The sequence below is a fragment of the Pelodiscus sinensis genome, chromosome 3 (genome assembly GCF_052426305.1).
Source record: "Pelodiscus sinensis isolate ZL-2025 chromosome 3, ASM5242630v1, whole genome shotgun sequence".
Taxonomy (NCBI): Eukaryota; Metazoa; Chordata; order Testudines; family Trionychidae; genus Pelodiscus; species Pelodiscus sinensis.
Genome location: NC_143054.1, coordinates 104,349,288 through 104,374,706, shown reverse-complemented (window position 1 = coordinate 104,374,706; position 25,419 = coordinate 104,349,288). Strand labels below are relative to the sequence as shown.

The 25,419-nt window shown below is 40.1% G+C and overlaps 1 protein-coding gene across 9 annotated transcripts in view; it reads right to left on the bottom strand.

Moving 5' to 3' along the window:
• UTRN (utrophin) overlaps positions 1 to 25,419 on the bottom strand; it is a 559,106-nt gene that overhangs the window by 387,156 nt on the left and 146,531 nt on the right. For 7 of the 9 annotated variants that reach the window (XM_075924350.2, XM_075924351.2, XM_075924354.2 and 4 more), the window contains 5 exons: positions 22,044 to 22,131; positions 17,847 to 18,088; positions 17,117 to 17,297; positions 3,844 to 4,010; positions 1,119 to 1,331 (listed from right to left, as the gene is read on the bottom strand). In XM_075924350.2, coding sequence (XP_075780465.2) covers positions 1,119 to 1,331; positions 3,844 to 4,010; positions 17,117 to 17,297; positions 17,847 to 18,088; positions 22,044 to 22,131 — 891 coding nt within the window. The remainder of the gene's footprint in view (positions 1 to 1,118; positions 1,332 to 3,843; positions 4,011 to 17,116; positions 17,298 to 17,846; positions 18,089 to 22,043; positions 22,132 to 25,419) is intronic. The other 2 variants (XM_089777288.1, XM_075924353.2) reach the window with 1 other exon arrangement.

The following is a 25,419-nucleotide window of genomic DNA, read 5'->3' as shown; positions in this document are numbered from 1 at the left end:
AAGCTTATGGTAGCAAATCCCTACCCAATTTTTCCAATTACTAAACTTCAATCCATCTCCCCTGACAAGTTTTTTGTATCAGGATTGGACACATCCCAAGCAGCCCTTTATGCCCAGCAGTGCCTCTGCAGCACTATACCTTGTTGTCTTTTTGACATGGATCCTCAAACTTAAGACAATCCAAAGGAACTTAAACAATCTCTGCATAGGGTCTTATTTTATTCAGTTCTCAGGTATACACAAGCCCTCCAGGCCCCAACCCCAGTGCAGCACATCTTCCCCCCCCCCCCCACACACTTCATTGCAGGGTTCCCCACCCCTTTTTCTCAGTTCTGGGTATATTCAATGTCTCAGCAAGAGCCAAATCTTTCTTGTTATTGCAAGCCAGCACCTCAGGCTTGTGTTTCCTAAGCATTCCCCAGCTAACTGCAGCTACCTGCTGCCCTTTATAGGGAATTTCCTGGTCCCAGTGAAGTGGAGCCCATCCTGTAATTAGTGCTGACTTCAGAAGCCCATTGGGCAAACCACCCTCTTACATCTTTGTTTTGTATCAACATTTCTTTTGAAGACTGTATTTGTTCTCTAAGTAAAGTGCATAACTTTTTGCCTGAAAGTCATGGGATCACAAGAGGATGACTTTTTAAAAGAGAGAAAACAATTCCATCAAATGATCAAAAAATAAATCAGAGTTTCAAAATCAATGCCACCCTACTTCAAAATTCCCTGTGGTAAGATTTTTATATTTTAATTAGATCTGTGGCCAATGTGTGTTTAATGTTAAACTCAACCCTCAACCTTCAGTTGGATTCCTGCCTGCATAGGAAGAAGAAAACAGACTCCTTTAATGAAACAAAAAATGCAGCATTTTAAAGACTAACAAGATGGTTTATTAGGTGATGAGCTTTCATGGACCAGACCCACTTCCTCAGATCAAATTGTGGAAGAAAATTGGCATGACCGTACATACCAAAGGGATATAATAAAAAAAAAGTGAACACATATAAAATTGACAAATCAGATTTTAGAACAGAGCGGAGGCGAGAGGGGGAGGTTAGTGTCTATGAGATAATGATATTAGGGGTGATAAACAGACATAAACCCAAATATTTTTACTTTACCTCAAATATTCTCAGTTGAGAAACAATTTCCTCCAGTAGGTGAACATCTTTCGTAAATTGGAGCTTTAATTTGTCCCATTGCCCCTGTATATTCTTGAACTCTTGTTTGTAGATCTTTGCTATATCAAAAGAAGCATGTTTTTCCAAAGCTTTTGTTTCTGCAGCAAGTTTATCTATTGTAGGTTTCTGGTCTTCTAGTGTTTCACAAATAGTCTGCATGGAAAACATCAAACAGAACGTACATAGAGGAGTACTGTTTGGGTTACCATATTTCATGTTCCCAAAAAAAGAAAAGAGGAGTTCCGGGGGAGGGAGTTACAGCAGCCACCACTCTCTGGCCACTGAGTTTGGAAGTCAGAGCCACTCCTAGCAGCAGTGCAGAAGTAAGAGTGGTAATACCAAATCATGGACATTTTTCATATTTTAAAAAAACACTAAGACAGATTGAAGAATGAAAGAAGTCAAAAGTCCAGCAAAACTCATATACATAGTAATCCCAACTACTGTGATATTACACTGAATGTGCATATATGCAAACAGTCTACATTAAGAAATGTGAGTCAGGAGAGAGGGAATAGGCCAAAAAAACTAATTTTCAAATATTAATTACAAAGAAACCCATTATATTATTTGAAACAAATCTAAAATAAGGACCAGAAATCAACACAGTTTTATTTAAATCAATCATTTTTGTTTTTGTTTTCTAAAAACCCCACAAAAATACCAACATTTGCACCCATTGCTGATTTGTGATTATGTCTTTTAATCAGATGGTACCATAGTCATAGAGCTGTTTTTCCTCCTCTATGAAAATATTAACATTTTCAAATTCACTATGTAGTTAGTAGGAAGAGAGATATTAGAAACCTTGGTTTGCATTTCCTCTGGTGCTTGAGACTTTCTTATTACTCTGTATAAAGAAAGCCTGGTAAATCTGCAAATATCCACTTTCTAGCCACATGTATCCACATCTACGGATTGAATGCGGCTATCCACGGATTATTTTTTTAGATGTGGATGCTAATTTTGTATTTGAGAAGGGGTGTATGTATAAACTGCAAGGTGCCTACCTGACAAGCCTGTTTTCAGGCTAATGTTTCTTGAAACAAGATGCTTTTTCTGGAAAGAGGGCATTAAGGTTATAATGATGCCTTATTCAATCCCAATTTAAGGTCTATCCCACAGGCACTTAAGGCTCTTTGTAAGAGTAAGGGAGTCTCAGATTTCTACTTAATATCATTCTGAAATCTTTGCTAATCTGCACTGTAACGCCTAAGCTCACATTCTTATATTACCATACCTGCACAGTATGTCCTTTTGGGTCAGTTAGTCAGAAGTGGAGTGGGAAAGTTAAACAGAAGTCCAGTCAGACAGATCCCCAGAGACTAAAAAAAAATCATGCTCATGATCTTCAACAGCTTTATAAACCAAAGGCTTTTGCCAACTTTAAATTACACAGCAGCAGTATCAAAAGAGCAAGCTACAGAACTCCTGCTGTTTATATGCAAAGCTGTAATCATCTGTCTTTATAAGTAAAGCACTGATACCCTCACTTACTGGGCTTTTAACACCACCAACTGCCCCTCAAACAAACCCAAAAAGGAAAAAATTTAACCAATGATTAGTCATCAGCACAGTTTCTCCAGCTTCATTCCCACACTCCTACACTAATGCACAAAAAAAGATTTCTACATAGTCAACATGATTACAAAAAGGGGTGGAGAGAGAACAGTTAATGTATGGTGATATTTTTAAACAAATTAACCATTTGGATTTTTATATACATATGCAGATGAATGAAGTGGGACGATTCATACATTTATATGGCAACTTTTAAGAAAGATATCCACTTACTTTACATAAGTGTAATAGTAAGTGAAGTCTTATTTCCCTCTAGCAATAGATAATTTAAAGCAAATTTTCTCTATAATATTTGAGAGACTTCTGAAAGCTAGGTCTTTCAATAGCACACAGCTATACTTCATTATGGGTTAAAGATATATCCTTTTCTAGGGATGTGAACGACTAGGCGACACACTAGTCAACTTGTTGCTTCCCCAACCCTTGCTGTCTCTATCAGAAAGAGGCAGCAAGGATGGGGGCAGGGGGAAGGGTGTGCTTCAAAGCAGTAATGCTATGTGGAGCCCAGGGCCAAAACCTAGGCTCTACGCAGCGCTGCCACTTTGAAATGTTGCCTGCAGCCCGGGGCCAGCTAGGGACTGCACATAGTGTTTCAAAGTGGCAGTGCTGTGTGGAGCCCAGGGTCTGACACTTTGAAACGCCACGGGCAGCCTGAGGCCAGCTGGGGGGGTAGCCCAGTTCTCTCAAGCAGTCCCCCGCTGGCCCTGTGCCGTCTGTGGAGTTTCAAAGCATGGAGCCCAGGGACTGTGCGACGCTGACACTTTGAAATCCCACAGAGAGCACAGGGCCAGCGGGGGACTGCTTGAGTCCCCCTCTGGCCCTGTGCTCCCTGCAGCGCTTTCTCCTTTGAAGTGTAGCAACATCAACTATTCTATTACCCAATTAATCTAAATTTAACATCCCTATCCCTTACCCAACTAAAATTCCAAGGCGATACATGGGAAAAGCTGGCATTATCCCATTGGATTTGGTTCGATTACCCCAAACACCCCTAACCAGAGTTACTCTGGCTATAATGTTGGATTGTAGGATGGGAAAAGCAGCTGCCAGCTGCTTCAAGATGCAAAAGCAAAAATAAACTTACCTTTCTCTGCTGCAAGGCTCTCTCAACCTGACTCTGGTCACTCATGGCAGTCATGATGGACTGGTCTTTGCTCTCCAATTCATTCAATATTTCTTTAAGTCTCTTCAAAGTGTCCAAGTAATCCTGGCTAGGCTGGCATTCTAGCTCTGTTTTTGATGAAAAGATTGCTGTTTTTAAAAGGGGAACAGTATGGTCACAGAGAGCTTTTCTTTCTGAAAGGAATTAAGCAAGTTCTAAGACTTTGTGGAAAAATTTTTGGTGGTGGTAATTTTCTTGTGGTTGTAGCTGTTGGTGCTTTTAATATAAGGCCACTTTTCATCTTAGAAAAGAAGAGATACGAGGGGTACGATAGAGATCTATAAAATCATGAATGCAATGGAGAAAATGAATAAAGAAAAGTTATTTACTCCTTCACATAACACAAGAACTAGGGGTCACCAAATAAAATTAATAATTAACAAATTTAAAAACAAACAAAAGTATTTCTTCACACACCATAGTCAGCCTATGGAACTCCTTGCCAGAGAATGTTGTGAAGACCATGATTTTAACAGGGTCCAAAAAAGAACTACATAAATTCATGGAAGATAGGTCCATCAATGGCTAGTAGCCAGGATAGGTAGAAAGGGTTTCCTAGCCTCTGTTTGTCTGAAGCTGGGAATGGACAACAGGGGAGTGATCAATTGACGATTACCTGTTCTGTTCATACCTTCTGGACCACCTGGCATTGGTCAGAAAATAGGATAGTGGGCTTGATGGACCTGTGGTCTGACCCAATATGGCTGTGTTTATGTTCTTAATATAGATAGCATACTATAGATTGTGTAAATTACTTAGGAGCTGAAATCTCAGTTTTATACATGACGTTGGAATCTAACTCTCAAGACATTTACAACTCTTTTGAACATGGAACTTATTTCTCAAAAATATAGCCTACATCTAATATTCCTGCAATAATGATAAGGAGCGAATCAATTTCAGCAATACCTCAAATCCTATTTGGAAATGCTGAGGAGCTGCCTAAAACAAGGTACCTTGAGATCGATGAATCTATAGATCAGAATGAGTTGTGGTCTGTTTGCACATCTTCATCTATTTTTAGGCTTGGAAGAATTATTTTGTTTATAATGTTGATGGATATCAGTTATTTTAAGCTTTTATTTCAATTTTTATTTCACTTTTCGCAGTTGTGGGAAATTGGGAGAGCAGCAAAGAACAGGGGAATCAGACAATTATTTAATGCCAGTAAAAATTGAGATTCAAAAGAAGTTTTTAACAGTTAAAACTTTGTGAGGACCATTTTTGTCAAAATATGCAAAGTATATAACCTTAAGTCAAACTGTAACAAATTCTCAAAGTAGCATTTTTCTTTTCTGCCCATCTGTAAATTTCAATCAAATGAAATATTCTTTCGTTGGTTTGTGTATGTGAGGTGAAATCAATGTTTATTAACATTTACCAAAAATCAAAACCTTACAAAGCTATTTGTTTTTAATTAGATTTCCTGTTTCTGACTTCTTTGGACTCTCAAAGGATTTGGCGCATTAATTTGTGAGTTTCAGAAACTACCAACAAAATAGTGAATTTAAAAATTGATAGTGAGTAAGATTGGGGCTATCAAAATAATACCACCATGTATGTATTCTCTGGCCTTGGCTACATATGCAAATTATTCACAGCCACCACCAAATATCAATCAAAAGGTTCGATTTCAACAATAGTTGTCAAAACTACCAATGCTGCTCCATACCATTTCCAAACGAAAAATGAGAGAACACTTCTATAGACAATGAAACCTATCCAGAACCATTTCTCAAAGAAAGCAACATCAGTTTTAAGAGGAAAGGCTTTATGGTACAGAAAGTAGAAGTATGGTGTTTAATCAGTGAAACCTGCTGACAAGAAAATTCCACCCCCATATGAAATAAAAGTCAAGGTGCAATTCTCAACAAAACATTCTTATGGAGCTGTACTCCATTCACAGTGAAGTGAGCATAACACCATGTACAAGGAACTTTCAGTAACCAATAAAGCCACTATGAGCAGGAGCTGGGAATCTGTGATGTAGTGAGTTTACAAACTCAAACTCTGCAGAATCCTAGCACCAGTACTTCCTGCCATTGTACGAGCTTATTAATGCTGAAGGTTCATTCTATTTGCAAGCAATTCATCTGACATTAAATGACACAAAATATACCCCACTGGACTACATGCAGTTTCTATTGTACAAGAAAATTTCTTAAATAATACGTTCTTGAATAAAAATGTGGAGTATACTTTGGAGGCCTGCACCCCAATTTACAGACAAACTACACTTTCAAAAACTAATCTACACTGAATGTATTATATGACCCCTTTAATTGTGTTTACTATTTAATACGTGGTCAAAATATACTGTAATTCATTAACAAGCAGGATTTCAAATGATTTACTAAATACAGTAGACTTCCGATAATCTGGCACCCTTGGGACCCAGGAGGTGCCGGATTACCAGATATGCCAGAGAATAAGGAAGTACTCTGGTGGGGGGGCTGTAACGGGTCTGCCAGGACCCGCACTGCAACCGGTGGGGAAGGGGGGGGGGGAACGGTGTGGCGCGGGGTGAACCCTCCACCGTTTTGCAGGGAGGCGGAGAAAGTGCCACATGGCCACCGGTGACAGGCCAGCTGGGGCTGCAAGCGGCAGCGGCGGACTTGGGGAAGCGGTGGGGCAGAGCAGCTGGGGTGCTGCCAGGTTGGTCCCGCAACACCGCCCCTCACCTGTGTGGCACTGCGGGACCAACCCGGCAGCACCCCAGCTGCTCTGCCCGCTGCTTCCCCAAGTCCACCGCTCGTCAGTTTCAGGGCAGAGCGGCTGGGGGTGCTGCCAGGTTGGTCCTGCAGTACCGCCCCTCGCCTGCAGCCCCAGCTGGTCTGTAGCAGGCAGCTGCACGGGGCTTCCCCCCCTCCCTGCAAAACAGTTGAGGGTTCACCCCTCGCCACGCCATTCCCCGCTGCCCCCGCCCGGCCGCAGTGCAGGTCCTGGCAGACCTGACACAGGGGTATAATCCTTTTCCCCCCCTCCTCCCCTTCCCTTTCCCGGCCTGTGAGCGCACGTGGGGCTCATAGGAGCTCCAATTGTCTGGCTGGCTGGAGCACTTCCAAGTTCCAGTTGGTGTCGGACTATCACAAATGCCAGACCACTGGATGCCGGACAATTGGAGTTTTACTGTATTAAAAAAACTTGCAAGCATATTCCAGTCATATCATGCAAAGACCTACTGCAATGCACATTACCAATTTATCTGTTCATGTGCAAGCGAACTAAATCATAATAATTACAAAATCATTCATCACAATGAGCATGATAAAACCCATAATTTAAGCATGATCCATGGGAAAGTTTTCTGACAAATGTGAGTTGAAGAGCTCGATCCTTTTCTGATGCATTAAATAGTTGCCCTAATAGCATAGCACTTTAATATATCTATTTTTATTGCACTGAAAGACAGCTTTTCTCTTTCCCCTAACTGGAGCCAGCAGAAAACACTACATCCAACCTCTTGGATGCATAAAACAAAGACTATGGAGGGGTGAGGAATCTACTTATAGATCAGTGCACTTGCTATTGGACTGTAAAATATTAAGAGCCACATATTTTTGAACTACATTTAAAATCCCTCAGAAGCCAGTACTCCTGGCTTGAATGTTAATAGCGAAGCCTTAATGATAGGGAGGCAAGGAAAATGTTCCTGAGGAGCAGGTCAAACTCCTAAAAGCTTCAAAGATGAAACTCAAGTATTTCCAAAAAGAATTATGTATGACTAATATGCTTGACAAAGCTGAAAGAAAAAAATAAATTCCTTATGCACATTTCAATTTCACAGAGCTCTCTATCTTCCATTCTTCAATGCCATGTGGTTGGCTAATTTACCCTGTGCCAAATAGTATTTATTTCTGTACTGCCATAGGCATACCTTTATGCTATATCATGTTCTTCAAATACGTTTTGCTAATTAATTAAATTTAGTTTCAGTAAAGCAGAACCTTTGCATAATCACTTTTCACACTCAGGAAGAACATATTTAGTAACATGCATGGAGGAGGTAATCTAGCACTCCAATTTTCTGTAACATTCTATGTCAATGGAAAGAATCCTGGGAAATTCAGTAGGCTCTGAATCAGGGCCTACATGATTAACTATTTAAATTTAATCAAATTATGAACAATCCTGCTTGCACATTTCTACCAAGCAACAGTAAGCTGCTGTTTCAAGGAGTTTTGAGCTCACATTTTAGGCACAATAATAATTGTGGAAGACCGCCATTTTAATCTACTAAAATAATTGCACACCGTAAGCTTTTAGTATTTTTAAAAACTATTATTTTATGGATGAGTGTAAGTAGTTTTAGTAAGATACACAGATTAAAAAATGATATTTTGCATTAATGCTTAAGGGCCTGATATGTGGTGCCCAGAACTGGACTCAGTACTCCAGTTGGGACATAATCAGCACAGAATAGAGTAGAAGAATTATTTCTTGTGTCTTGCTTACAACACTTCTGTTACTACATCCCAGAATGAAGACTGGGTTGGTTGGTTGGTTGTTTTTGTCAACAACGTCATGCTGTTCACTCATATTTATCTTTTGGTCCACTGACCAGGATGGTGATACTAACCGTGAAATGCTAAGGGAGACTAGAGAGGCTGTAAAACTAAAAACCCCAGTAATAACAGGGGATTTCAACTATCCCCATATTGACTGGGTACACATCACCTCAGGACAAGATGTCAAGAAACTTTATCTATGTATCCTAAATGACAGATTATTGAAGCAGCTGGATCTGGAACCCAGGAGAGGCAATTCTTGATTTAATCTTAAATGGAATGCAGGATCTAGTCAAGAGGTGAATATAGCTGGGCCGCGCAGAAACAGTGACCATAATATAATTGCATTTAACATCCCCCTAGAGGGAAAAACACCACAGCAGACCAATGCTATGGCATTTAATTTCAGAAAAGGGAACTATACAAAAATGAGGAGAAAAATCTGTGTTAGTCTTTAAAAACAGCAAGTAGTCCTGTGGCACCTTAAGAGACTAACTAAAATATATAGAATCACGAACTTTTGTGGGCAAAACCCACTTCATTAGATGAATTGGAGAATAATTGAATAGATGAACATAGTTTGTTGGGGGAAAAGTCAACTCATGCCTCACCAATCTACTAGAATTTTTTGTGAGGAGTCAACAAGTATGTGGACAAAGAAGATCCAGAGGATATAGTGTACTTAAGATTGCAGAAAGCCTTTGACAAGGTTCCTCAACAAAGGTTCTTAAGTAAAGTAAGTTGTTATAGGATAAGAGGGAAGGTCCACGGACTGGTAACTAGTTAAAAGATAGGAAACAAAGGGTAGAAATGAATGGTCAGTTCTCAGAACACAGAGTAATAAGTAGTGTCCCTCAGGGGTCCGTACTGGGAGCAATCCTATTCAACATATTCATAAATGATCTAGAAAAGGGGGCAAAAGGTGAAGTAACAAAACTTGCAGCTGGTACTAAATTGCTCAAGACAGTAAGTCCAAAGCAGACGGTGAAGAAGTTCAAAAGGATCTCACAAAACTAGGTGACCGGGCAACAAAATGGCAGATGAATTTTAATGCAAAGTCATGCAGATTAGAAAACATAATCCCAATTATACATATAAAATGATGGAGATTCAATTAGCTGTTACCACTCAAGAGAGATTCTGCAGTCTCCATGTATAATTCTCTGAAAACATCCACTCAATGTGCAGCAGCAGTCAAAAAAAGCAAACAATGTTAGGAATAATTAAGAAAGAAATATAGGAGATGACAGAATATTTACTGCCTTTATATAAATTCATGGTATGCCCACATCTTGAATGTGTGTGCAAATGTGGTCATCTCATCTCAAAAAAAGATATGTTGGTATTGGAAAAAATTAAGTAAAGGGCAATAAAAATGATTAGACTATTGAACAGCTGCCCTATAAGGAGAGATTAATAAGACTGGGACTTTTCATCTTAGAAAAGAGAAGACTAAGGGAAGATACGATAGAAGTCTATAAAATCATGTCTTGTGTGGAGGAAGTAAATAAAGAAAAGTTATTTACTTACTCCAATAACACAAGAACTAGGAGTCATCAAATGAAATTAATGAGTAGCAGGTTTAAAACAAACAAAAGGAAGTATTTCTTCACACAATGCATAGTCAACCTATTGAACTCCTTGCCAGAGGATGTTTGTGAAGGCCAGATCTTTAAAAGGGTTCAAAAAAGCATTAAATAAATTCACAAAGGAGAGGTCCATCATTGGCTATTAGCCAGGATGGGTAGGAATGGTGTCCCTAACCTCTTTGGTGAGGCCGGGAATGGGTGACAGAGGATAGATCATTTAATAATTACCTGTTCTGCTCGTTCCCTCTGGGGCACCTGGCATTGCTTACCGTCAGAAGACAGGATACTGAGCTACACAGATCTTTGGTTTCACATAGTGTGACCATTCTTATGAACCTAGATTCATATCTGCAATACTTTTTCCTGAACAGTCACTTCCCATTTTGTGTGTCTGAACCATATTGTTTCTTCTTAAGTGTACTTCTTAAGAGTACTTTGCATTTATCCTTATTGAATTGTATCCTATTAATCTCACTTTGTCCAGATCATTTTGAATTTTAATCCTACCCTCCAAAGTGTTGCAATCCCTCCCATATTGGTATCATCCAAAAACTTTAAAAGCGTACTCTCTATGCCATTATCTGAATCACTGATGAAGATATTGGACAGAGGTGGTCCCAGAACTGAATCCCTGTGGAACCCCGCTTGTTCTGCCCTTCCAGTATGACTACGAACCGTTAATAACTACTCTCTGGGAATAGTTATCCAACCAGTTATGCACCCATCTTATAGTAGCCCCATGTAGGCTGTATTTGCCTAATTTATTGATAAGACGGTCATGCCAGGCTATCAAATGCTTTATTGAAGTCTAGGTATACTACATATACTGCTTCCCCTTATCCACAAAGCTTGTTATCCTATCAAGGAAAATTTATCCATTGGTTTGACATGCTTTCTTCCTTACAAATCCATGCTGACTGTTGCTCATCAATGGGAAATCATTTTTGACTGGGGGGGCACTCCAAGATTTTGGAAAGTGGTTGAGGGCCACACTCTTTCATTATATTAATGGAGATGCGGGGTCTGGAATGGAGGTTGGGTGCAGAAGGGAGCTTGGGGTAAGGGACTGGGGTGCAGGAGGGAGACTGGAGTCTGGGAGGGAGTTGGGATGAAGCAGGCAGTTGTGACCTCAAGCAGCCGACTGGAGTGCAGGGGTTTGGGCTGTGACCTAGGGCAGGAGGGGATTATGATCTGGCGCAGGAGCTTGTGGTACCAGATCTGGAAGGGGGTGTGGGACAGAGGGTTTGGGTATGTTGAGTGTGTGGGATAGAGTTGGGGCAGGAAAGGGCTGGGGCGACAGAAGCAGGCTGTGGCCAAGTGACTTACTTGCCAGCTGCCAAACTAGCCTGCCTGCAGAGCTTAAAATGTTCCAGCCAGCCTGCTTGCCGGGCCATGTGCTTCATGTATAACTGAGGCCAGGAGAGGGGGCATGATTCTTCTTAGCTCCCTGTTATTCCAACAAGCACCTCCCATTGGCTGGTTTCTGCCAGAAAACAGCCAATGGGAATGTGCTGGAGGCGGGATAGCTCCTACAACTTCTCCCCTCCAGTTTCAAAACAGAAATGGAGCTCTGCAGCTGCATTTCTGCCAGGTGTGTGGGGCTGCATGGCAGCCTGCCTGGGGCTTCCTGTTGCCTCTGCGGGCTGGATCTGGTGACTTGGCGGGCTGAATCCAGCCTGTGGGCTGTATTTTGCCCAGGCCTGCAGTTACTTATCACCTTATTATCCTTCAGATGTTTGGAAATGGATTCCTTAATTACACACATTATCTTTCCTGGCATAAAAATTAAGCTGACTGGTCTATAATTTCCTGGGCTGTCCTTATTTCCCCATTTTAGAAATAGGCACCATCTTTACCAGTCTTCTGGAATCTTCTGTTTTCCATGACTTTTCAAAGACGATAGCTAATGGCTCAGCTATCTCGTCAATCAGTTCCTTGAGTATTCTAGGATGTAATTCATCAGATGCTGATGACCTGAAGATATCTAAACTTTTCTAAGGTTTTTTTTCCTATTTATCTTCTGAACCTACCTCATTTTCTACAGCATTAACTATGCTAGGCATCCAATCAACACCAACCTTCTTGATGAAAACTGAAACAAAGAAGTTGCCAAGTACCTTTGCCATTTCCACAAAGGTTGCCAAGTACGTTTGCCATTTCCATTTTCTATTTTCTGTTATTGTTTTTCCATCTTCGTTGAGTAACATGCCAGCCCTGTCCTTGGTCTTCCTCCTGTTTCTACTATATTTGTAGATTGTTTTCTTCTTACTCTTTCTGTCTCTGGATAATTTGAGCTTGTTTTTCCCTCTCTCATTTTGCCCCCACATGCTTGTTATTTATTTATATTCATCTTTTGTAATTTGATCTAGTTTCCACTTTTTGTAGGACTCCTTTTTGATTTTTAGATCATTCAAGATTTCCCAGTTAAGCCAGGATGGCTTCTTGCCATACTCCTTTTCTACCCAGTGGAACAGTTTGCTCTTGTGCCCTTAATAATGTCTCTTTAAAAAACCTGCCAACTGTCTTTTAACATAACTTAAGAGGACTATGAATCTGGTCCACGCCTGGAAATGTCCAAGTTAAGTCTTTGTGTGTACACTTTACTCTTTAGTCTACATAGCTGCATATTTATTCCAGACAGACCATACTTATTTCATGTCAGTGATCAATGAGACTAGAGGCCCCTTATCTCCATTCAATGAGGATGATATGTACTATGCATGAGAGTTAAAATGTTGGAAAGTGAAGCAATTAGCATTCACAAAATGGACTGTGTTCACAGAATGAAACATGTTCAATAAAGCCTGAGTTCATAGCACTAAACATCCATGATTCAACAGACTATAAAACACCATCAACAGCACATGGATCACACTACATTTAAATACAGATACTGAAACATAGTTCACAGAACTGATGATTTCTTTCATGAAGAAGAATGCTACTCTTTTGTTTATATGCCTATATCATCATTTACTAAATTTTGCAACTGGCTAAAAATTAAAAATATTAGAAATTTTTAATAGTTTTATTAATGGAAAAGTAGTGGACAGCTTTAGTTTACATTAATATTTAGTAATACAGAAATTAGCCAGTCTGGCAGGAGTCCAATCAAAAGCTCTGTTATGAGCAGAAATGATAGAAGCATATGAAAGATCTTAATTCAAGACTTGAATGAGATTGTTACCATCTATGTGTTCGTATGTTTACTACTTATAGCCGCTCCCCGAGTTGCGAATGGTCGAGTTACGACCGTTCGCACTTACAAACAAAGCTCCCATGGAGCGGTCGTAAAGGTGGTCCCTGAATTATGAACGCAGCCAGCGATTACGAACAGCGCGGTCATGTGTAACTCAATGGGGTCCGAGTTACGAATTTCGAGTTACGGACCAAGTGTTGGTTCGTAACTCGGAGAGTGGCTGTATATATATGGCTGCAGTTAATCACAGAAATAGCTCCATCAAGGGCAGGGGTGGGCAATAATTTTGGAAGGGGGGCCACTTCACAAATTTCCGAAGTGGCTGTGGGGCGACCCGGAAGGGGTGGGGCCTCAGGCAGAAGGTGTGGGGTTGACCTTATTTTCTGAACCAGCTGCAGCTAATAACTGTTTAATTTAAATTATTAAACAGATTAAGCATTTTAACTTTCTCATGTTCGTTTATCAAACTTAATTTTAAATAAAGTAAAATATTACGTCCAACATAAAAGGTTTCAATGTTCTGTTTTGTTTTATTTATGGGAGGTGTAGGGAACCCTTTTTGGGTCTGGGGCACTGATTACAAAAAAATCAGTTGGGGACCACACAAGTGAGAAGCAAAATCTCCTCCAAAACCCCCAATGCACACAGATGTAGCCACAACTGAGACACCTCACTCCTCTGGTGTCCCAACCTCACGGAGTGAGGGGAAGGGAAGTGGGAAACTGAGGTTCAGGGCTTCCCATAGACCAGATTTACTTTTCTGGGGTTCTGGAGTTAGTGGATTTTATGGACTTCTTTAGGCTCTGAGATAGGAACAAAACTTAGGAGTAGAGTATGTGAGACGGCTGCCAGAAAACAGGATAGGGATGGGATACAGGATCTGAGAGGGAACTGGGGTGCAGAATCAGACTGGAAGTAGGATGTCTGGCCAAGTGGAGGGAGCAGGAGCAAGGGAGGGTGCAGCGTGTGGCCAAGAGAAAGGTGCAAGAACAAGGGAGGGTGTCACAGCAAACTGTAAGGGGCTTTGGAGGGAGGGAAGTGATAGGATTGGGGTGGGAAGATCTGGGCATGAGTGGAACCTTATCTGGCTTCGTACTCCCTTGCAGCAATGGCTGCAGCCACCCTGTCCCAGCCACCCCAGAGGAAGGCCCCACTGCCACAGCCAAGTAGTCCCACAGGTTGGAGACCCAGGGGCCAACCCTGGAGATGCCAATACCATGGCCAGGCGCTCGGAGGCACCGCTACTACAGCCAGGCATCCCGGGGCCGGCCCCAGAGACACTGTGGCAGCAGTGCCTCCAGCCTCCGGGGCCAACCCCAGACCGTGTGGCCACGGTAGCGGCACTTCTGGGACCAGCCCTGTTGAGGAGCCTCAGCCCCTACACTGCCTCCTATACAGCATCTGCAGGGGAGTTTGGGGGGGGGCGGGGAGTAAGAGGAGAGACTGAACTCCTGCTCACCATGTACACCCATTGGGGACAGGGCCTGTAATTGCCTCACAGGCCGGATCCAGCCCGCTGAGAGTCTTTTGCCCACCCGTGATTAAGAGATTATTGTTGTACATGAAGTTATCCACTGATTCTATAAAATAAAAATCGTATTTCACTGAAACATTGCATATATTCAATAGTATGCTGTCTGATTGTAACATACTGAGTATCTTCAACTTCCCCTCACTTGACAGTGGCAGCCGAAGCGCTTGGTCTTGCAGAATAAAGCCCATAGCCAGATAAGCTCCCCCAATATCTGTAGCCTAAATAGTATCTGTTACCATCATCTATTCTTTTCTGCTCTCACAGAAACAGTTACTGGACTTCAGAAGACAAATTCAACACCACATATGCTGCTTCTGGTGCTGAGAGCGATTTCCATTACAGTAGTTGCATGGGTGAACCAAAAGGGTATTTCAGTGCCACAAAGAAGCCAATATTCAAGTACTCATGAGTATTCATGCACTCTCAAAAAAAAATGGGAAGGGATTTCACTAGGGATGTAAAATTCCATGTAATCAGTTAACTGGCTAAATATTATGTTTAACTGATTAACCTCTTAATTGGGAACCCGTGGGGAAGAGCACAGTGAGGACTGCAAAGTAGTTTGCGTGGCCAGGCTGGAGCAGCCCTCCAACTGTGGCACAGCACAGGCAGGGGGCTGCTTCAGCCCAGTATGGCCTGATGTGCTGCAGATTCTTCCGTCCATGAGTGGGGGGCTACTCGGGCTGGGCCCTCCACACTATACCTCGGAAGGGGGGTCGCTCCAGCCCATAGTGCAACCTCCTCACCTCACCTCCCATCTGTTCTAAACTCTGATTTGTCAATTTTATGTGTGTTCACTTTTTTTTAATTGAATCCCTTTGGTATATATGGTCATGCCAACTTTCTTCCACAATTTGATCTGAGGAAGTGGGTCTGGCCCACGAAAGCTCATCACCTAATAAACTATCTTGTTAGTTTTTAAAGTGCTGCATAGTCCTGTCTTTTGTTTCAGCAAGACCAGACTAACATGGCTAAATCTCTATTACTACTCAACCTTTTTGATACCATGGACAGGCTTGATTCCTTCTAAATTGTGTCAGGGAGACCTCAACGACTAGCACTGGTCCACAGACAAATCACTGAGAAACAGAAACACTGGTATAATGGAATTGAAGTCTGTTAGAAACTCTCTTTCTTTGCTTAATATTTCCTCTGTGTAATTTCAACCAGTTAAGTTTAAAGTCATCATCAAAATCATAGACAAACAACATATAAAACAGAACCTTAAAATAACCAGCAAAAACTGAGAGCAGACAAGTCTACAGGCAACGAAGAAGGAAATTAGAGACATAATAAATATGGCATCTAACTACTATTTTATGTATTGTTCATTAATTTAATTGCTGTAGTGTTAAAGGGCACCAATCAAGGCTCAATTATGCTAGGCACATGAGAATCATGTGAGATGGGTCCTAGCCCAGAGAGCTAAAAATCTAAAATATTAGGCAAGAGACAAAAAACAGATGATGGTAGTACAAGGGTAGTAGTGAGACAGAGAGAACCTTACAAGGCACTTTATAGACTTTGAGAAGAGAAATGTATTTTAGACATAGTCCACAAAATAGAAATGTTTGAGAATTGTGGGGTAACCCACCAGCCAACAACCATAAACAAAAAAACAGATTTCTTGGCAACACAGCAATTTATCCCAAATGTTAGCATGTAAAAATTCATATCTTTTTTCCTTCCTACGCTATCATTGGGTGGTGGTGGGCATAGTCCTACAATCTATAACTCAGAAAAATTCTCACCGTAGTCAACAGGAAAAGTGCCAAAGAGTGAGAGATTACAGAACCAAACTGATTCATAAATTTTCAAAGTGATAAATTTTATATCTAGTGCCAACAGTGTACAGGGCAAAATCTTCATAAGGGTTGAATTGTTCTTAACAAAAATAGTTGCAAGAGGTTTCTTTAATTGTTATATATTATACTTAGCACTATGTATAAATATATCAAGAAAATAATTCTATTCTTAGTATTACTTTTCAGCACTTTTATCATTTTCTGAAACTTTCTCTGGGTATCACTGACTTATATTATAACCTACACCAAAAACTCCATGATCTGGATACTTTTATAGAATAGACTGACTGTCCTATTATACGTAAGAGAAAAATGGAAAAGCTTTTTTTTTTCTAAACAGCTACCAATTCTACATGGCATTTCCAGTGTGATTACATGATTTTTGTAGGCTGTAAATAAACATAAGCATGCATATTTTACAGTGCAGCCGCAATTCTTTGCAGACTCTGAGGACATCAGATTATGCATCAAAAGAGTATGTATCAAAATCTTATTTTTAAAAATGATGTCTGTTTTGATTCTTGTCAATGTGATTTAAACAGAAGAAATAGAATGTTTACCTTTCTTCAGCTGCTCATGTTGTTCCTCCAACTTCTGTTGGACAGATCTGAAGTGATCAGTAAAACCACTCAAGCTGTCTTGGATGAAACTTGGAGCAGCAGGTTGGGATGCGAGCACCTTACAGGCAGCAGTCTGCTGTTCAATTTGAGGGCACAGACTTAACAGATGAGTGAGCTCTCGCTGTGAGAAATTAAAATAAAAAACAAAACAAGACATACCTTTAATGCAGGGATGGGGAACCTTTTTTGAGTGAGGGGCCACTGATGCACAGAAAAAAAAAAATCAGTCAGGGACTGCACATAAGTAAAAAGCCAAAAAAACAACCCTCCTCTGAGGTGACTAGAAGGATTAAGATACTTCCCACATTCTCCTTGCACACCAGAGCCTCGGGGGGCCTGAACTAGTAGATTTTGTGTGCTCCAGCTCCATCAGAGGGTCAGTGGGGAACTGGAGCCCCAGAGCAAGCTCCCCAATGGTGGAGGGGGCTGGAACCAGGCCAGCCAGGAGCCATATCCAGCCCCGGGCCTTAGATTCCCCAACCCTGCTTTAAGCCATGACTGTTCAACAGATTTAGGATAACATTTTCAAAAGCATGTAAATCCCATTAACTTTAAATAGACCTTGAGTTCTTTTGAGATGATTACCCCTGACACTGTTGGCTAACAATCTGGGGTGTTCTGTTCTTCTATTTGTTAAATATAAAAAAAAAAATATGGTTACCAATCTTACCTGACATGACTCTTTTAGGGCTATTAAAGGTTGCTTTTGCAATGCTAAAGTAGCAGCATTTTTTAGCCACACCTCCTTCTCATTTACAATTTTCTCAAGTTCACCCATTTCACTAACATATGCGTTTATTTCATCCTGGTATTGTATATTTCTTGCCAGTCCCTCCAGATGCCCGATCACCTCTTTCCACTCAGTCAGTATCTTCTCCATGGCATTTTTCACATCCTCAGTAAAAGGCCCCTCTGAGTTTATTAAGGAAATAAACAATGTTGGTTTTAGACACTGCAACACATCCTGATTTATAAATATCTAATTATTCCATTCTCCAGACAGACTAATACAAACGCAAATCTGTATCATCTATAATGTTATTTTACTTGCATATCATCCTTCTTTGAAACTATGTCTATATCTATAGTGGTAACAAACATTTTGGCTTTTAATTTCCAAACTTATAAGTAAGTTTTAGGATATGTCTACAGAGAGATACAAAAAACATGACTGTACTAAGTCAGCACAGTTGGGCTCAGGGTGACCAAAAATTGGTGTGTAGAGATTATGGCTTGGGCTCAAATCCAAAATCCAGGATCCTCTACCCCTACAGGGTCCTTTGAATGTCTATACAGCAATTTTTAGCCCTGTAGGCTGAACCCAATTTAGCTGATGGCTGTGGCTGGTCTAGTTCAATATCACTCATTCCATCTGCTAAACCAATTAACAGTTTAAAATGATCACTGAAACAGTTTTTATTTTAAATATTGAATTGTATTTTGCAACTTAACATTTAAACATCTTAAAGTGTTTTAAAAAATTAGCCATTGTTAAACAATCAGATACTTTTTATGAAGTTCTTTCCCTGCAGTGATCTAGAGTCATTTCTGGTAAAGAGAGAAATGGCAAACTACAAAGCATGAATCTCTAACTGCACACTGGGATCAGTAATTTTGTTGAAAGGGTGGATGGAAATGTTGCATCAGGCTAGGAAAGAGGAGGAACTATACCAAACAACGTTGCATTGTAGAAAGATGGGATAAACAATTAGATGGCAATGTGTACAACTGTTGAAAAACACAACATGGCAAACACAAGGCTACTGCCAGCCCAGAAGTGCATGAAGCATTTCTCTTTCTATATGAGTTCTCACACTTTTTTAAAAAGATAAAAAAAACCTGAATAAATTCAAACCATCAGTGCAATACATCACTTAAAGATGTAACACAGACTTCACCCCCAGACACTTTTCTTGCTCTGTTTTTCCACTTGTGGTAAGTAATTGGGGATTTAGTCTACACTAAAAAGGTGTATATATGCTTGCCTTTATCACACTACCATGAAATTTGCAAATCACTTTCAGTGCTGATAACCATCACAATTTGTAGCAGAAACTGTGCTTCCAGCAAGGTAATGGAGCACAGAGAACTTACAGATACTTTCCAGATTCATAACCTTCATCCCTGCAGCACCATCATTAATAAGGTATCTGGATATTCAGGTATATGAATAAATTGTAACTTTAATCAGCAAGGCTATAATATCTAATAATCTAGATTGAGGCACTCTGATTTCAGCCCAAAGTAATCAATAATTCATAGCAATTACTTTAAATCTATCTTGCAAGTTACAAGTTTGTGTTGTTATTTGTTTTAAATTGCCAGTTCTTTACACAAGGCGTATTTGGATGAGGCCTTATGAAATATAGTATGAAGTTTGTTGATTCATTGGAACAGAGATCCCAGAACAACATTATGCTACTGTAAAAAGATTTATAAAGGGAAATCTGCATATTTTGTCTTGGCTGACATACATTTGAAAACTAGTAGTTCATCGTATACTATATTATAAAAGTTTACGGAGTGAAGTCTTCTCTGAAAGCTATATGACACACTGGTGACTAACATCTCTAAGACATATGTATTAACTCTATCTAAAGAATTATGGATACTCATTGATATTAGGCTGTACAATCTGCTGAGACAGGAGAGGATGTCACAGCTGTCTACTTATCTCCTATGTAAATTAAACATGGTGGAAATAATGGATGCTCCATTTACACAGAAATTACTCTGTAAGGAAGAACAGGAAGTCACCTTGCCTCTTGAAACAAAGGCCACATCTAACCTACAAAACCTGTATTGGTATAACCACATTGCTCAGGGAGTGTGAATTGAACAACGTGGTTATACTGAGCTAACATTTCCCCTCCCTCCCATCCCCCCACACACAGAAACAGTACTAAACTAAGAGGAGAACTTTTCCCATTAACATAAGGGAAGAGGCAGGACAGGGACGGCTCGTCTTGTGTAACTGGAAAGTTGGCATAGATAGACCCTATCTATGTCTGCTCTGTCAATCCTCATCTTCAAAAGGTATGTTCACTACACTTCCAAAGGATGAGCTTGGCAGTTTAAATTGTAACTCTGCTAAATATTAAAATCATAGATCCCTCTTTTTGCCCTTTGACTATAGAGTGTTAACAGGCTGATCAGCCTTGAACAGTCCCTTACCATATGCATTTACTACTTAGGCAAAACAATCTGTGCCACCTTGCATTTAGCTATGATTCCAAGTCATGAAGAAGAGCTTTATGTGGCTTGAAAGCTTGCCTCTCTCACACAATCAGAAGTGGATCCAACAAAAGATATTACCTCGCCCACTTTGTCTCTCTTAATCCTATGTATATTTGCTTAATACGTTTATTTCACTTTTACTATAAACTCAGTGCAGTATTTAAAGAGAAGGGTAAATACACCCCAGTTCATATGTTGTGATGTGGCTGTGTGTTTTTAAATGAACCACATTATTTCTCTGAGCTGCCCAGGAGAAGGCTGAACATTACAGAAAATCTGGGAATGTGTTGGCATCACCCTGAAAGTAGTCATCCATGGCTAGTGGAAGCTAGATTAGGAACATGAACAGGCTGCTAATATCAGAATTACCGAACCAGGGCACTCCATTATCACACTGGAACTCAGCATGCGTGCACGTGACGAGACCTCACATATACAGTGGAGGATGCTGCCTGGTTCTATAAAACGGTGTCCCTCATATCTGTATTCGGGGTCTGACAATCAGTCTATAGCACAGCCAGTCCTGGGGCATGCACTGTATGTATTGCATACACATGCACCACTGTCAACACACTTATAGTGATACGCATCACCTCTTGGCCCAGCTGGGGACTCTGCTAACCATAACTATGGTGCCAGGGAGCAATTTTGGACTAGACTTCAGAGCAATAAACATTCTGTGCCCAGAGTATGCGAACAGCTGCTTTACAAAAGAATAGGACATGCTTCACTGACAGCATTTCATTATATTTATTGGAATTATAATCGGAACAGTACAGTCTTAGAAGTTTTTGGAACTAAATCATTCTTTCGGATTACATCTCAAGCTATGATCATGTCTTTAACCTTTATACCACTAGTAATAACTGTATCACTAAAACACAGCGATGCAAGTTTTTACACAAAATCATAAACATGAATAAAGTAGACAAATATTCAGAGACAGATAACCTGATACTTGTCCAGTTCAAACTTTGGTCTAAAATGCCAGGCCAGTAACATGAAAGTCTTGAAGATAACATCTTTGTGCATGATTCAAAAGGAACAATACATAATTTTAATATTGCTTTTTTCCAATATCTTCAGATCAATATAAATAAAATAGAAACCCTAAGCGTACATCTACACTACAGAGGAAGATCAAACCTGCTGTGGTTGATCTTTCAGGGGTTGAATTAGCGGTCTCGTTAAGACCTCTAATTCTAAATGAGGGAGGCACTCCATTCGATACTGGTAACCCTGCTTTCTTGAGGGATAAGGGAAGTCAAAGGAAGAGTGTTCTTTCTTCGACTTCCTGCAGTGTAGACAGCACCAAAAGCCGAGTTAGGCAACTTCAGCTTATCTTAATTTGACTTTGTCCCATAGTGTAGACATACCTTAAGTGAATGGACACATGGAGTTTAGAGAAACGTTTTCAGAGCAAATCTTTCATAAGTTTGATTAATATTCCCATGCACTGTGTTCATCAATACTATTTAAGATCAATTCGCCTCTCTCAAGAAGATAAGAGATGATGAAAAGCTTAATCTAGAAAAGTATCTTAAATAAATGTTTCTTTTTTCCATTCAGTCAGTGATTAAATCACTTAATTCCACCAAAACAAAATTAAAGAATTTTAAAGACCTCTTACCTTTTCCCATTTGATCCAACATATTCTGTCCACTTTGGCTCAGTCCATCTAACTTTGGGCTCTTCTCTATTGTTTCTTTTTCTAGGGTCTGCAAATCAAATCCGAAAATAGTTTGAAAGATGGATATTTCTATTGCCATCAAAACTTTTTCAGTACAGCACATAATACATACTTCCCTGCCATTCCACAGATAATTCATGATTTCTTGAAGGCGATTTCAGTTGCAAACAGCAAACCATCTGAGTGTTTTGTTAATCATGTTTGCACCAGAAACTAATGCAAAACTGTATTACAGTACTGTAAGCAGTACTTACTAGTTACAATAAAAGCAAAAGATTAACCGTAGTGGCATGATACCAAAAAGAAAAGGTGACCAAAACAGTCCAATTAAGTTGGTGATGATATGTGGCACCTTCCATATATGAATTCCCACTCATGCCTGAAACATTTTGCATGTGACTAATCATTTGACAGCTATTCAGGGCCCTATAGCAAATTGTCCTCTTCAGTTAAATTCATATAAAAAAAAACAATGAAAATAATCACACTCGTTAGAAATCTCAAAAGAGAACAGTGGGATCAAGGTAGCATCCCCCTTAGTCAGCAATTTGAGCCAACAAACGCACACCACTCTACGCTCTCTCTAATGGCTCCACATGGAATTTAGGAATGTAAAATCCTATTTAATCAGCCAGTTGGGCTGAAGTAGCCCCCCTTTGGCCCAGGCCAAAGTGCTCCAGCCCATGTCAAATAACCATAACTGGTAAACCAGTTAACCATTCACATCTCTACATAGAATATTCTGTTCCCAGCATTTTAACTTAACACATACATTTTCTCCCAGTGCCAGTTGCAAGACAATGCAATTTTATTCTAAGCGTTATTGTAGCATTTTTTTAATCCGTGTTTTTAGATTTAGTCTAAGTCAAAATTCAGCCAATGATAGAATTTCCTGGCCTTTTATCTTGATTGCTTTGACTCCATGTTCTTTCCTGTTCATTATGTGTGGCTTAAAGGGTCTCATTTTGCTCTCCTTTATGTCACTGGCAGACTTTCATAAATTCACAGGGGTAGGATTGCACTCCATATTAACAGTAAGTGAATAGTGTTATCAGATAAGCAGAACAAACTGCAGTAATTTACATTGTGAGCTGTCGAAATTGGCCCTGCATGTGTATATAATGCTGTTAAAGAATGAACCAAAACCTGTGAAATCTAAAGCTTACAATTTTCCTAGAAAGCAGACAGCACAGACACAAGCTTCTCTGTGTTGCCCTGCCAGTATACTTTTAATTTGTTCTTTTGGGACTGCTCTGATGGTTGCAAGATCATGGCTTGAGGCTTTTTTTTTTTCATACTACACTCATAGGAAGAACTGAAAGTGTTAATTCTTTCAAACACCTTTAGATTTTTTCCATCGTACCATTTCCCTCAAAATGCTTTTCAAAAAATAATTGACTAGGAATCTGAGTCAAATTAATGAGCCTTCAAAGTTGGTTTGAAGGCAGAGAGAGTCATGGTCATTTTCATGCATTCTGGGAGTGAAATCTACAATATTAGGCAGGAGGTCTAGAAACCTACCATCTGTTCTAGCAAGTGCATTGCTCTAGTGTGATTGTGTGAAGATGGAGATGGTTCTTCAGATAACCTGTGCCAGCCCTGTGAAACACCCTGAATACCAATCTCCCAACCTTGAATTTAATGTCATTATCAAAACTGTCAAAATCATTTCCCTTCTTCTTTCCTTTTTTATAGCAGGATAGTAAAGTGAAATGACTGGTTCAGATTGGCTCCTTTAACTTAATAAATATTGGGCCATTATTTTAAAACTAAAGTGGCTCCATCCTCCTTCTAACTCTTCTTTCCTTTTCATTCCCCACATTTCCATTTTGTTCTGCCAAGCAGTTCAGCTGAAAAACTGTTCACATCCACTCTCACATTTTAATCCTTTTTAATTTTTAAACCCACTAACACACACATGCCAGCACACCCTTGCTACTCTTTCTCATGCCATGCATATATCCCTCCTTCTAGTTCCTCCTCAAAATGCATCCCCTTCAAGCAGATGTACAAGCTACACTCTAAAATTAAATTAACTTTTTAACTAGGGTTGCCAGGTGTCCGGTTTTGAACTGGACAGTCCAGTATTTGAGCTTTCTGTTCAGGAAACAAATTGAAAAAAAATGAGAAAAAAGTGTCCAGTATTTTCTAAATAAGATGTAATGTAGATTGTGATGTAATGTCAAGTGTGTCCAGTATTTCTGTTCAAACCATCTGGCTACCCTATTTTTACCTGTAAGCCCTTCTGATACATGCCAGTGACCTCACCCTTTTCACCTTTTAACTGGTTAACAGGCAGCCTGACTACTGGAACAGCTTCTTGCCCATTGGGGTGTGGTGCAATGGGCCTGGCCTGGCCAAAGCAGTCCCGTTTATGATGTGGGCCCAGTCACGGGGGTGGAGCACTCCAGTCCAGCCAGTGCAGCCTCTGTTCACAGATGAGGGGCTACTCCAGTCCGGCCAGGCCCATCCCACCACACCATGAGTGGAGGAGAGCTCCAGCAATGCCTGGATGGAGTGGCTCCCTGCCTGCCGCATTTAAGCCTTTAATTGGTTAACTGATTAAACAGAATCTTACATCCCTAACATTTTGTGTTCTAAATTGCACAACTGGGAACACGTCCTGTAAACTCTTCTGGTCTGTTTTATAAAGAGCCATGCACATTATGGGGTATTTATAAATTAATAAAATATAACAACAATTACATCATCCTTTGATATGGCCTCAACTTCATTGTTTTGTACTGGAGCCTAATAAAAAATGAGCCTCCTTCTGGAGACTTAATATGCATTTTAGATTCCAGCAGCAGATTCAAGTACTTCTAATATTCCAGTAAGCTTCTGCAAAGACAATGCCTTAAAAAACATGGCCAAAAGGATTCACTCCTCCAATGGCATTAATCCAGGACAGAGGAGGCATATCTTCCACAGGGTCTTGTAAATTCTACACCATCTCTCAAGTTGGTGACAGTTTTATAGCAACAGTATTATATAAAGGATATAATTACAGAGACTCTGACCTATGCTAAGATTCTAAGTCGTAAGATTCCAATTACTTTAGCAATAAAACACTTCAAGTTCTTCTGTGGGATAAGTAAGGCAGAAGGTCAATATATGCTCCAGGGGATCGTATATAGAGACTGCCCACAACTCATTATTATTTGAGGGTTTTCAATCAGTCCCCATCCCCAGTTGTCAGCCATGAGGCCAAAATAAATAGCTATCCAGAAAATGCAATAATCCTCAAAGAAAGCACTTCCTATTAATACACTCATCACAAATATTAGCAAGAAAAAAAACCCACTTAATCAGTAAG